The 15,630-nt window shown below is 35.6% G+C and overlaps 1 protein-coding gene across 2 annotated transcripts in view; it reads left to right on the plus strand.

The window, feature by feature from the left end:
* LOC106129549 (protein apterous) overlaps window positions 1–15,630 on the plus strand; it is an 81,732-nt gene that overhangs the window by 52,385 nt on the left and 13,717 nt on the right. Inside the window, exon 5 of one of the 2 annotated variants that reach the window (XM_013328147.2) lies at window positions 13,961–14,163. The exons of the other annotated variant lie outside the window; for it this stretch is intronic. Coding sequence (XP_013183601.1) covers window positions 13,961–14,163 — 203 coding nt within the window. The remainder of the gene's footprint in view (window positions 1–13,960; window positions 14,164–15,630) is intronic. 2 annotated transcript variants of the gene reach the window in all.

Here is a 15,630-nt window from a genome sequence, read left to right on the forward strand (position 1 = left end):
GATATACTTAGTAGTACATACTTTCATATTTAGGTAGTTTATGCATCAGAATGATGACTTACACATTTTAAGCAAAACCTAATTACTCGTATAATAAGCAAACAAGACTTGAGTATCATCTGTATCAAGCACCTAAAAAAATCATCAAAGATAAAATCGTATAAAATTTGACCTCCAAATACCTCCATTCGCAATATGTAGCATATTCATTTAGAAAACAAAAATTATACAACTTTTTCTCGGCGAAAATACGCATCATAAAACTCGTATTTAGCCATGAAGGTTTATTCCTCGACCATAACGTGCCCGACCCAAAAAATCGCCTATTACAATACAAAACTGCCTGCCGAGTTATCAGGCTATAAAATTGTAAGTCTAGACTTCAAAGGCTAACCTACAAAGAGTTTTTATAAAAATTCCTAAAGAGAAATTCTTGGGTGTATTTTTTGTAGCAATCTCGAGTGTTTGGTTTCCCGGTCTTTATGGCCGGTAGGTATGAAGGTAATTATACTTTTTATGAGTATCCGCTTTCAGTGGGTGCCCACCCCCCGGCAAACGATACCGAAATACGAGGACCCGTCCCTGACTATGTAACATATAAATCTCCTCCCGGATAAGGCGGCGGTAAGGTATATTTGTCAGTCATTGTGTAAGTTGTGGCGATGATGAATTATAATGAGGGAAGCTATGAATAAAATTATAATCATAGCGGCGTTGCCGGGGAAATTTATATATATCGTGGATAAGTTGCTTCAGTGTGTTTATAAACACAACACAATATTAGGCTCATACATAAACATACATAGATTGAATGAATGATATATATTATTTATGTCCTTTCGAGACTTAAACGTTCAACTTTATTGGTATCCTTATATGAAGCCATATTTATAAGGTGCGATAAATGACTTGTTGTTATCCACACAAGTATCAATTATTTAGACATCAATTGTATCAACGAAACCGAGTTGTTATTCATATCTCGCGATGTTTGCAATAATACATGGAGCATGTGCTAAATACCGTCTGTTTTGTCATCTCGACAATAGCCCGAACGACTCACAAAAAGCCGCCGGCTATAAACTCGCCAAACAATGCCATCGTTGGTGTTTTTATAAAATTTCTCAGTACGAATAAGGTTCACGATTTGCCTAATAAGAGCTAGGCGAGCGTGCACCTGCCGAGGCGGGAGATTAAGTGATTAGTCAGCCACAATCCGATCGCCTCCCACTAATAAATTATGCGACACTTCGCCGCGGACCGTTGGAATAGCATGGCCTGCGTCGGCGCAGCGCTCGCTCCGCTTTTGGTCAAGCTGCTTTTTGCACGACCGCCATTTTCGCGGATCGGTCTAGTTTTTTAGCGATCCATTTCGGACGACTCGTCCGCCATTACAATTATAAGGGAACGTAGGTTTGCGTAATGCGGTGAAAGGCGACAGGAGCGGCCCGCTCCCACGCGCTGCGTGCGCCCGGGGCGCGGCGCGGGGCCCTAACGAGCCCACGCTGCATTGCTCAAAAATACGTATCGACATTTTCGGTCTATTAAATGATCATTGGGAGAAATATCGGCGGTTATTCGTCGCACTAAAACCGTTTTTAACTCTATATATTGGGATTTAATGGCCGATTTTCGAGGCTGAGATTGATCAGATTTTGCCGGTTACTTCGGCTGTACAGTTCGTTTTGCATTCCTTAAAAATTTTAATTGGCGGTCTTTGCCACCGAAGCTCTCAAAATATAGATATTTTAGCATGGATTGTCAAAAATCATTAGTATTTTTTCCGAAGGCGCCCACATTAGGCCGCCTGGTGACAGTCAGCTGACGCCGCCCTCTGCGGCGCCCTGCTGGGAGCGGCTCCTTGCAAAAACTTCACAACACGTAATATCATTATAACATGGTTTTTATTTTTTCGATTGGCCGTTAACCGTTACCGTTTTTGTAAAAAATATATTTTATTGAATATTATATGAAATGAGCATCTACAAGCTCGTAATGATCACACGCAGACAATGTAACACTCAGATACTTGTGAAGTTGACGTTGTTGAAGAAAATGCTGCAGTGCAGTTTGTTACCGCTTCTACTGCACTGACGCTTTGGAAGCGGCCGTAAACTAAGTACTACTACTTGTTTTAAGTAATTAATTTGACGTCAACCGATGTTGTGCAACCAAAAGATATGACAAATATTATGATAAGTCATATGAAGTATCCCATAATAATGAATGAAAGATTTAAATTTGAAATTTATGCGTGTATTTTGTAAACAAATATAGCAGTGTAAAACAGTACCTATAAAATTGTTTGAACCTATTAGATAATACATCATAAAATACACATACTGACATAGAGTCTGAAATTGTTATTTCTATAGAAATGTCATTTCAGAATTTATTTTAAAAACCAATGGAATTTACTATTGCTTTTTATTTAAGGAATATGTTTAATGTTTATACTTTTTCACGTCACCTACATAAATGGGTTTAGAAATATTTTAACGAATTATTACAAATAAAATGTTGCCATTTCCAAATCAAAATAAAATTACATACATACATAAAATCACGCCTCTTTCCCGGAGGGGTAGGCAGAGACTACCTCTTTCCACGTGCCACGATCTCTGCATACTTCCTTCGCTCCATCCACATAAAAAAAATTATGCGGAAGAATCCGCAGGCTATAGTTTTTTTTTGTGATGAACAGTTCCACTTTATCTCACAAAACATCAACAGCCTTCTTCATCAGATAGTGAGGTTACTCTGGTGTCACCAGGCACGTGAATAAGGACGCCTGGGTGATGCCGTGACACGGGGCAACACGGTCACGTAGTGTCGGGTCGCCGGCGGGTCGGTCACGTCACTATCTTCTGCGACTCACGCGCACTTACCTTTTTGACTGGGTGGCTAATTATGGGAACAAGATCTTAGAGACATTGAGAGTTAACTAATACATATATACTTACATTCGTTCGTGAGGTATTCGGTACAATTACAAAAAAAGAATAGGACCACTGCGCCTCTGTCCTATGGATGTCGTAAAAGGCGTCTAAGGGATAGACTTATTTTGTGATTCATTTGTGAGGTGATGGCCTTGTATTCATGTGAACACGTCTAAATCCTTTGCGGGGTAGACGGAGCCAGCAGTCTTGCAAGACTGATAGGCCTAAACTAGAGAAAAACTTACCTAAAAACATAAGCATATACTAGCAATAATAGCCCAGAATCCCAAGTTTATAAGCCTTAACCGAATCCGCGGGAAAGAGATTGAGTTTTCCTATTATTTTTTACATTGACGCCGGTAACCACACGGCACGTCAAGTCCTTTCTCTTCATGAATAGTGTGGATGTAAAAGGAACCACTTCTGTTCCTACAACCTCAGCTGCTTTGTGCACTTTTATGGCGAGTGTGGAATACCACAAGATGAGAATTTCGATATAACACGGGATTTAGTTCTATAGAATACCTACGCGATGCAGTTTTTATGGGCTTTATAGCGAGTCTGTGGTAATTGTCAGGTATCTGGCGAATAGTGGGCTTATGCCGACAGTAACATAGTGGATTCATGTTGTTATTTTCATGGAGAATTCTTTATGTGCCGTGTGGTTCCCGGTACTACACTACAATACAAAGTATCTTGATCGAATTAAGGACGTTCTGGCAAAAGGTCAGGTCAAGAGTACCCGAAACTGGCGAGCTTGCACGAAGAGAGTTAAGAATGTGGATGAAGTGAAAGATTAGCCTTTTACGACATCCATGGAAAAGAGATGGAGTGGTCCTATTCTTTTTTGTACTGGTGCCGGGAACCACACGGCATATTACAGGAACATGTTTTTTTTTTAGGATATTGCCGTAAGGTAAAAATTGTTACATACATACATACATATGATCACGTCTATATCCCTTGCGGGGTAGACAGAGCCAACAGTCTTGAAAAGACTGAATGGCCACGTTCAGCTATTTGGCTTAATGATAGAACCGAGATTCAAATAAAAATTGTTTCTAACGAATAATCTCAAAATGTACTTGAACGTATTTGATGATGTTCGGAACATGAACAGACAAAAAAGTGATTTTTTTTGGAAATTACCTCTGAAGCGAAACTAGTATAGGATGATATGTTTTATGATATGATGAGTACAGTCGGTGTGCGCACACGCACCGGCGCACGTATGTAACGCATGCGCGGGGCGGGGCTGGGCGTGGCGGTACTACGCCTTCAGCACGTGACCGAGTTATGCATATCATTAATAACACCGTGTATTTACAGGTTATTTGCAATTATCTTAACATTTTTACACATATTAGTTTTTACCCGTGACTTTGGACGCGAAAATTAGCCATGGTTTTCAACTAAACTCCACACCAAATTTATTTTCAAAATAATTCAGCTGTCTAGGTGTGGAAGTGTGATAGACGGACAACCTTTTAAATATTTATTAATATACCTATATATATATATATAAGTTAATCCTGATGTTAGTAAAATATACCGTGTCCTATAGTGATTATCTTTGCACCATCTCTATCTGTTTTATGTTGTTTTGGATTATATGTTTTACTCTTATGGTGCAATAAAGAGTTTTATCTATCTATCTATCTTTCAGGCAGAAATAAAATATGAAATTTTTGGATTTACTTCGGTTTTATTTTGAAGTGTCATTGAGTTATTATCCCTTATCTAACGGCTCCAACTGCTTATAACTGGGTAATCTCTATTATTATGAAATGAGGTTAAATTTAACATGGAAGATTTTTTAATTGATGTTAATAATAATAATGTACAATACAGAGGTCCACAGAAATTACTAAATTCATTATTTAAATTTCAATAACTAGTGCATTTATCAATAGAATAATAAATTAATTAATTTGAACGAAATACCTAGAATTACCGCAGATTATACAAACTGACCACTCTTATCTAATCAAGCTGGACCGGATATGGACAAGTGGCTTAATTCGTAACAAAATTTTGACAAGTTACATTTACATATATTATTCGAATAATTTCTTGCCGATGATACTAATACTATCATTTCGTTGTAAATCCCGTTGTTGAAACGTTTGCTTCCTCCACATTTTTTGTCGGCGACAGAACCTGTGTTCCCTAAGTTGTGTGACCATAAATTACCTACTAACAGGCGGCCAGATAAAAAAAAATAATGCTTCCTACTTCAATAACGGGAGCGAAGTAAATTATACCTCGTAATGAAGTTGTCACATCTGCTGTGTTTCTACGTGACGCACACACCTTCCCTCCTTTTTTTTATTGTTTTTAGTATTTTCTACCAGTTCGGTTTCATTGCGGTGCCGCCATAAATTTAGTATGGCCGCATCTACGGCTGGTGATTTATTTCCCGCCAAAAAGTGTGCCCGACATTTTTCTTTTTTTTTTCCTTTTTTTTTCTGTAGCGGCCAGTTCGGGTAGCGTCCGACTCCGACGATCGCCGATACTGGCCGCGTTCCGTGCCCGACGGTAGTTGATTAAAAATAAACACTTCTTTATTCAAATAAAACAATATTCGAAGATGTTCAGTTTTTACTTTCTTTGTTTTTTAAATTTCTGATGTATATCGGCCGCGGGGACATTTTGTGCTCTAGTGAAAATAAATAAAGTCCAATGCGTTTTATATGTTTGTGGCTGTGTGGTGCGCTGGGAAATATACAATTTAGATTTAATGCGTTGTTCGAGAATTGTCACAAGACAAGCTTAAGAGAACAGGCAGCCGACGTGTAGTTACTATTGTGTAGCTTACAGCAAGCTTTTGGCATATAATTCTAGTTAAGAAAATGTGTTTACGCTTACATCGAGATGATTTCAAAAATTTTATATGTGTATTAAAGTAAAATGTATTTTATATTGAGAACAATAAATGACAACAGATTCTCGTTGAACGTTATTTAAAAAAAATTGTCACAAAACTGTTCGTAGGCCGAAAATCTGTCAGTGAAACGATTCCAACCCAATTGTAGCATGTTTCCACATTTCATTTATATGCTGAACGTAGCGTTTCAGACTTTTCAAGACTGTTGGCTCTGTCTACCGCGCAACGGATATTTATATACGTGATAATAATGTAAGTTCCACTTTATCAAAATTCGCATCACACAGCCCGCGCACTCTCTTCGTCATGAATCATGATTAATCCATACCATACCAACTTTTTTCCCCCTCTTAACGATGGGACAAATTGTAACGAGGGGGTCATGAAATGCCTCTATACTAGTTTCAGTACTGGTTTCATAATACAATGATGGGAATGGCGTTTTTGTGCGCGCGCGCAGAAGCTGCGCCTGATTACTGGATGTCGTTTTTAATTTATAATTGGAATATTGCTATAACGTTTTTTATTTTTGAATTAGCGAACGACGTTCTTTATTGCAGTGTTATTGTGTGTACGGTTTTTTTAAGAGATTTTAATTTATTTAGTTAGTAAAGAATGCCTGTTAGCTATTTATGCGCTAACAGTTAAAGTTTATAGCTTATACCAATCTTAATTTTATATTTAGTTTATAGATACGGCTGTGGCTATTATTGTTTGCTAACGTGATACATAGAGGAGGTAAGATTTTTTTATAGTTCTAATAATAACAACCAAAATATACTTACTTGTACGGTGGCATTAGAACCAAATTCACAAAACCACTTAAAAGACAAACTCAATATAATACGTTTTATTGACTGATAACTATTACAGTGAATAAAAATTATTTAATTATTTTATTCACATATTAAGATGTTTATTCTGTTAACCCTGTGTAATGGTAGGTGACCTAACCGTGCCGCGGTCTTTTTAGTCAGTCACTTTTAGGATTTATTCACAACGCGGCCCAGACCACTAATAAAAGACTATATTTAGTGTGCCGCTGTACTACATTGCCACTGAATTATACCATGCGTTAAACAAAAAAAAATCTTCAAACCGTTAATAAATTAACTACGTAAAAACTGCTGTGTGCAATTTAATAAAAAAAATATACCTATATATATTTATTACTCATATATTTAAGTATCGGATAGATGGATGACTTAGCAACAGAATTGAAATTCAGATAGCGACAAGTAGCTTATCTATCGCCCAAAAGAATAGACCTAAGTTAATGAGCGGTTCTCTTGATTAACTTCTTAATCAGTGCGTCAGCATCCACAGCTTGCTCAATTATTAATCGATATTAATGTCTTCATAAGTCCGCCTTGCGATTCGGGCCAGGCTGTGAAGACGGCGTGTTAATGTGATATCCATGTACCGGGTGCCGCTATCTTCCCCGGGACATCTGTATCAGTGGCCGCGGGTCCAATAGCATTATAACCGACGACTTATTTATTGCCACGACCTCTACCCGCCGGTACACTGTTCAATTTTTAGGAGCCAAAGTGGTGAGTGCCACTGAGATCTGATATATGAGTGAGTAGGTATATTTTGCTTTTGTATTGTCTATAATCTCAAAAGTTATCTCAAAAGTTAAGTTTTAGAATATATCTTAAGAATATTATTTATAAATAAATCAAAGCTCAATTAACAATTTAAGAATCGTCTGGTAACGAATCATCATACTAAATTATAGATTGACACAGAAAAATGGGGAACGTATTTTGAAAAAAAAAAAGAAACTTATTTATCTTTTTAATAAACTTCTTGAAATAACGAACGCCACCAACCGTTTCTGCACTATTAACGATTAATTTAGGGTTAACTCAAACGCATGTCAAAATTCAATAAACATACTTTTTTTAGTCTCCATAAGGTGGCGTTTACAAATAACATTAAATCTAAAACCATTGGATTTTATTAATATGTGCCAGCAAATAAAAATACACGATGCGGTACCCATTAAAATTGTGATAAGTTTTGTTTAGCTCGGGTCCGGTCGCCGTAGGGATGGGACACAGTCGATAAATTTACTTGGCAATAAAACATTGTGCATTTAGTGTTATTTTTTTTTAATACAAAGCATATTTGTATTAAAAATAAACGAATTTTTTTTTGATTAACATTAAATTTGAATGTTAATCAAAATTATAAAAAAAATTATTAAAGATCTAACCTTGTTGTTTTATTAATTTTATTTATTAAAATTAAAATATTTTTGTTATTTTATCATATTTGGTTTTATGTAAATGAGAATTTAAGAAAATAAATGTCCTCCTGGATATTATCAACCACGCTAGGACCCCTTATGAAATAGTTAGAATTTAAATATAAAAATTAGCATTAGTAATAGAACTGCGTCTATTTAAATATGCTATCATACCTGTGTTTGGATATTATATAGGCAATAACTAAGCACGAATTTCTGGAGTGAAATGTTAATCACTACCAGATTGTACTATAATGTCCATGTATGAAACTATGGCTAAGTCAAATTCTTGTTAGAAAATAAAACTTTTGCCTTATTCTGTTTTCGTCTGATTTGGTAATAAATACGAATGTGTATTTGATTATGTTGGTATCTATCTCAAATTTTTAATAAAAAAAATATCGTATCGACTTCAGTCTTGCAACATGAAACATCACTAGTCCATTTTACATTTAGTCGTCTCAATGTCCGTTTTGATATCTATCGTCGCCATATAACTCGACCGTTTTAAATACTAGTAATAACCGCACGAAATACGGACGTGCGACGGCGAGTGAGTTACGGCGCGCCGGTAGCGACCCCCGCTGTCGTTATGTGATACAACGCATACACCGACCAATTTTATAATTCTCCCCTTCTTGAGGAATGCTGACAATCCGAGAAATCTTTACCGGCTTGTATTACAACCACTTGTAGCGGCCGAGCAGCGTTAATCATTCCATATTTCTCTTGAGACGTTCGACTTCTCTTTCCGCACAGTCATGACGGCTTAGCGCAATAAAAAGCCGGCCACCGGACGGAACGCTATCGCGTAGGAAATCTCATTTTTTGCCGGCTCTAAAACATGAATGGTGCGTACGATTTATGAGATCAGAATGATCTTTTTATAACCCACCCGTTTTTTTTTCTCGAGACGTTTTTCTATGCGCCCGCGCGTTATCTTCGTACATTTTGTGTCCCAATCTATTAATAATGTCTTCTTTTAGCGGACGCGACGTTTTGTCGATCCTTTATTTTGATAAAATGATGCGACGGGACAACTCTACGTGAAGTTTTGAGTTATGTGTGTTGTATTTTTTTTTATTTTTGGCACATAATAAACATTTTTGTTTGTTAATTGAATTGCAAAATATCTTCGAATGGTTCACCCTCCACCGCTATGCTTCGGGGTCTGGTTACAGACACTTTATCCTAAGTTTAAAGTTATTTTGTTCACATCATCTTTTGCGATGTCAACTTAGCTTGTAATAGCAAAATTGTATGTCATCTCATGGTGGTAGCATACAAAATATGTCGTGAGGCAAAAATTAAACATTTCTATCTCCATCAGAGCGTTTTCGCACGAACGCCCGAAGGGACTATGCTTGGCCAGTATAACTTGGTCCCCTGACCTCCCTATAGTCCTACCGTTTGCAGGATCTAAAGTGAGATTCATAGCTGCGAAAGTGTCTAGTTGAGCTGGTCGTGTGTTTATGGCGAGTTCGTATATCAATGGCAAGTAAACACTGTACTGCGTCAGCACGGATCGCAGTTCAGATTGGTGGAAGGCGGCCTTTATTATTTTAGCAAGAGAAATAAATTAAGATGGAACAATACCTTGCGTTTGGTTTTAGTTTTGTTATTGTAGTAAAATCAAAAAGTTAATTAAGAGTGTGGATGGAAAGGCCTAGACGAATGTACCTTGATCAAATTAAGGACGTTCTGGCAAAAAGTCACTCGAAGAGAGTTATGAATGTGGATGAAGCGAAAGAAGCATGCAGAGACCGTGGCAAGTGCAAAAACATGTAGTCTCTGCCTCCGGGAAAAAGGCTTTATTTTATGTATGTACTTATGTATGTTATTAAGATTTTGTTGAGTCGAAAATTTGTACTGTGCGTACAAATTATATAAGTACGAATGCATTTTATGGGTTCCACACGCCTTCGTAACACTTCCTACATTTACGTTGCAAGAGCACGGTTCACGCTTGTCAGCGAACTATTAAAAAAGTAATTTGGAGTGCGACTTGCCTTCGAAAGCATGGAATTTTATGCGAATCGGGCCTTGGGTGAAAAATAACGAGAGGATAGAAGGGTAACTTACGCATGTTGGACAAATAATATGGAGAATGGAGAAAGAAATTTTTGAGAAGGATGCATAAAAAGTGATGTCTAAATGAAATGGATGCTTCGATTAAAAAAACACTTAAAGCTGATCAGAGATTAATTATGATTATTCTCAGATAAGACGTCTTCGTTATTCAACATATCACATTGTTCCAATAATGATATCACACAGTCTTCCTTTGAAAGAAAATAGCGTGATTGACAATGGTATGATTATATAATATTGCTTTAATTTTTTTTATAAAAGGTGTATGATAAGTAAATCTATGATTGGTACTTTGTAAATTGTATAATTATAATTCATTTAACAGTACCTTTACCGACAAGGGATATACACAGACCATGACAAATGCCTAATAATGCCAAATATAGTCTCTGCCTACTTCTCCGGGAAAGACTCGCAATCCATACATATAATAAAATAGTAACTGACCGATGTCTGTCTATATGACACCAGTAGACGTAAAAAGAATGATTTAAATATTTCTGTCTGTATATTTGTACTCGCAAAACGCGAAAACGATTGTTCCAATTTAAATGCGGTTTTCATAGACGTGTTAGGCTTTGTCCAATTTTCAGTTAACTTTTACGGCGAACAAAATCTCGGGCAATGGCTAGTTTTATGTTTATTTAACTAACTGTACCATATGAAGTGCTAGTTCTGTGCATACTATACTTTGCACCCGAGACCATTAGTTGCTACGCTAAGCAAGTAGAATGCTCCAATGGGTCCCTGCATAATTACACCGCTAATTGTTCGCCTGCAGCCCTGGAACGGGGAAACCAGGACGAATCCAGAAGAAGTGTTAAAACATTATAGGTCTTGCCCGACAGAGACGGAAAGAGGGGTTATGATATTTACATTTTGAAGGAAATTCGATGCCGTGTTGGTTCCCGGCACCAATAGAGAAAAGAATAGGACTACTACTTTTCGTCCCCACGGATGTCGTAAAAGGCGACTAAGAGATTGTTTTAAAAACTTGGGATTCTTATTTTAGGCGATGGGTTAGCAACCTGTCACTAATTGAATCTCAATTCTATCAAAAAGCCAAACAGCTTAACGTGGCCTTTCAGTCTTTTCAAGGCTGTTGGCTCTGTCCACCCCGTAAGGGATATAGAGTGATGATATGTATGTATGAAAGTCGGATATAGGGTCACATTAAAAATACAAGATCGCTTTGAAGCTAGAAGTTGCGCAAACAAGGCCTTATAACTAACCATCATATACTTACAATACAAGATCCTTAGTTTGTTAGTTATTTCAAACAAACTAGTTTTCTCATTCATAATATTATTATAATGTAGAAGATGTACTTTAATACAATTATGCGAGCCTTTAGGTCCGATATGAGGTTAAACCATAATTAGTTATTTTTGAATTGTTTAGCTACCAATAAGTGTTTAAACAATTTATAGGCTTATAATATAATATAATTCAAGAAGTATAAGTTATTTATAGCCAAAGCTCTCAAGGTTTGTTCTGATTGTACCTACACACAAAATAGCTTAAAGTTTTTCTGTTCGGTCAGCTGGTCGACTGGTAGGGAATGCCAAACGGCATTAAGTCCGCCTTTTGTACATTTATTTTTTGTGCAATAAGTATTTGTAAATTGACGTCCGATGAAAATGCTGCAGTGTTGTTTGTTCCGCCGCTGCTTCTACACATGCGCTTTGGAAGCGGTAGTAGTTATAATTAGATGTTACGTCAATAAGTGATACCTTGTATCCAATTTTGAAAATAAATCTATTCTATTCTATTCTTTTAAATGAACAAACTAAACTATGAACATTTTGAACCGGTCGCTTTATAGGTTATGATACATTGTTTTTGTCAGGGTACACGCCTTTGATCGGGCCGTGTCGATTCTCACACCTTGATATCAGTAACCCATTGTCTGGTGTTCTGGGTGCTTTGGCTCTGTCAGGGGACGATTTATAAACCATTTATCTCAAATTTTTACTAAGAAAATCCTTATCTTATTATGTGTTTTATTATATACGTTTTAAGTAAAGGAAACGTTACATTAAAACTAATTTAAAAAAGAAAATGTTTATTTAGTAATAAGTTTTTGTTTATTTAAAAATACATTTTTAATTAAAGTTTATTATTGTTAATGATTATTTAAAGCAGAATAAATGCTAATTGAAAATGGTGTCTTCCAAAAATAAATATTTCCTAAATAAGCATATACATAAACATATTTATACTTTAAAAAGATAAATATACATACCCTATTCATTTAATTTATTAAATTTCTATTACCGTCTAGTTAAAATATTGTAGTAAGAATCGATACTTGGATTGAAAGAATTCCGATAAAAATAAATAAATACACACGTAGGTAATAATGAACATAAAATATTTAAATGTGGCTCACGTAACAAAATACTTATAGATATCTGCGTTATTTGCATACTATCTGTCAGTGAATTATTTTCAAAGTTATTGTAAAACTGAAGTAAATAAACTAAGTATATATTACTTCATTATTCATCAAATTAAAAATCTTATCAAAATATGAGAAGATTTTTTAAAACTGCTAGCTTGGATGCGCAAGCAATTCTTAAATTTATAACTTAGGTTTCAATAACCTTATTAAAAAAAATAAGAATTATTTACTTCATATAAAAATATATTACGCATCTCATTATAAACTTGTGTCTTCCTTGGGGATGAGTCCAGGAGGTCTAGAGTCCGGTTTAATTTCACAATTCGCGATTAGTAGGCAAATATTGAATGGCAAATGTAAGTGCTTGTAATTCACGGTCGCCTATCAGTAACATTATCTTTATGCGCGCTCCAGTGTCATAAATGCAGTAACAATTAATGTAATTACATTCTTACATGTAAATATTCCGCGTTATCGCCGGCGAGCTTGTGTTAATACGAATTAATTCAGCCAATTGTCAATTTATTGGGAGTACTGTAACAATCAGCGAATTGGCATTGCGAATTCTTGCAATATTTCCTACACAACTTACTTACTATATTTAAATTACCACTTATTTTTAAATTGGACGCTCGTAATTGTTTTGTTTTGAAGAGGATTGAACCTGGTTTATCGTAGAACTGTTTTATGATAATGACTCTGAAATATTGTTTGTATTGGGAATTGAAGATGTATTTTAAATGAAACGGTAATATTACAGAAACGGTTGCTTTTAAGACAAGTCTGATCCTCTTCTAGTTGAAATTTGGGCATGTTCTTATATCATGGAACTTCTAATTGGATTTTTACAAGTTCACATGAGAATTTCTATGGTAACTATGAGGTTTAGTCGAGTGAGCCAGTAACGAGGAATGACAATTTCTTTTTAAAGAAATCGTGATACCCAACATATGGAAGTTACATAATCCTCTCCCTAACTGCAAATTTATTTAGTAACTAATGTGGAAAAGACATTACAACAAATGATACGTATAGTATAGTCCCAATATGATGGAAAAAATGTAAGTAATGATTTTTTTAGAGCATGTGTGAAATCACCAAAATATATTTAAATTTTTCTTTCAATGTTATTTTTTTATGTGTCTTACAGGTTCTACATTATTTTGTATTTCCAATTTCTTATTAATAACTTGGTCAAAAACCCATTTTCAATTATTTTAAGAAAATTTATAACTTTTGCTTGACTAGTAGACGAAACGTAAAGTCTACCTGTTCATTTCAATGATTATTCTATTAAATCCATACGATACTGATAACCATCACCAAAAGCAATTGGAAACTTGACTAAATCTCAAATAGCTATCAGCATCTCTTCTCTCACCCAGATCTGAACCCTGAGTACTTGGAGCTGGGCTTCCGCGGCGGCGGCGGCCTGGGCACCACGTCGCGCACGAAGCGCATGCGCACCAGCTTCAAGCACCACCAGCTCCGCACCATGAAGTCCTACTTCACCATCAACCACAACCCTGACGCGAAGGACTTGAAGCAGCTGAGTCAGAAGACTGGATTGCCCAAGAGGGTTCTACAGGTAATTTTTTTTTGGTTTTGTACGCTGATGTTTTGTTTGGAAGTATAAAAGTGCGTATGTCTTATCTTCTCTCCCTTTCTGGCTAATAAACCTCTGGGTTAGGGAAGATGAGACACGTGACCTGGCAAGTATAGTGGTAAATAACACAGGTCATTACTGGTATAAGTATTTCATCTGGCTGTATAGTGGTCTGACATTTTATTTTAACAGAACTGGTATATCTTAAAATTGTATCATACTCGTTTGAATTTTATAGAATAAATTGTAAAAAATTTCAAGTTTTTTTTTGTTGATCGGTATATATCATATAATATTTTTTTAATAATTATTTATAAAGCACATTTATAGGCAATGAATTTCAGTAATAAAGATTTCTGGCGGCCAATTTTTTTTTACTTTTTGTGGCTGCCATAATTACTGTCAATTAACTCATTTCCAAATTTAGCTATCACATCATTTACATCACTATGTTCGTAAAATATTCACCAGTATTTTAATCGAGACCTTCCAGCAAGATAATTACATACAAATTGTCATTTTCTTCACTCGTTCCAAAACAATCTTACTTCCAGTCAAAACAAGGTGCTGAATTGCTAAAACATATCACTTAAGATACAGTAGAACGCTAATGCGAATTGTTTGTCTAGATAGCGACGCGAATGCAAAGGCGAATGTATAAACAAAACGTAACATGATGCTTATCTGTTTGTTTGTTTGTTTTCCGTTCAAAGACTTTCTTAAAGTGTCAGTTTCAGCTTTGAAATATATAGTTAACGGACGGAAAGGCTACCGTAATAACCTAAAAACAACGTTTATGTTTTGTTTAAGATCAATTCTGTAATTTCAAATATGTTAATCGTTAATCTATTATGCTTTTGAAACAATCAATTATCTGGTTATCTAACTGATGGATTAGGTCTGTGTTCCAGATTTGACTTGACTTTTCAAGTAACTGACTTAAAGAGGTACGTATATATAGCTTTAAATGTCTCAGCCGTTTGTAACAAGTATCATCATTTAGATTTCTGGACATCGCTCTTCCCACAGAACTTCACAAAAGGTAAGTTATTACATATTACAGTTATTTTTGATCATCAATATGACTCGTTTCGATACCTTTCTCATTAACCTGTGGTAAAACAAAATTTTGATACCACTATGCGCTCAACTTAGCTCTTAGTCATGATTTAAGATTTTTATTAAAATCCATAAAACAAATATGTAAATGTACATATAATTGAACGTGTTAATCAAACAATATCAGATAAAAATCCAACTGTTCTTATCACAAGAAGAAAATTGTATTCAAGAAAATAATCCGACGAAACACGAACATGAGAAATTTTAGTTACATGACAAACATTAATTTGTGATCGTATCGTAAATTCAACTATATAGCAGTTAGGATTAAGGTTGTAAATGAATTGAGGTCGGAGATTGTCTGAAGTTTCCCTCGTGGAAGGGGTT

The sequence above is a fragment of the Amyelois transitella genome, chromosome Z (genome assembly GCF_032362555.1).
Source record: "Amyelois transitella isolate CPQ chromosome Z, ilAmyTran1.1, whole genome shotgun sequence".
In the NCBI taxonomy this organism is placed as follows: Eukaryota; Metazoa; Arthropoda; class Insecta; order Lepidoptera; family Pyralidae; genus Amyelois; species Amyelois transitella.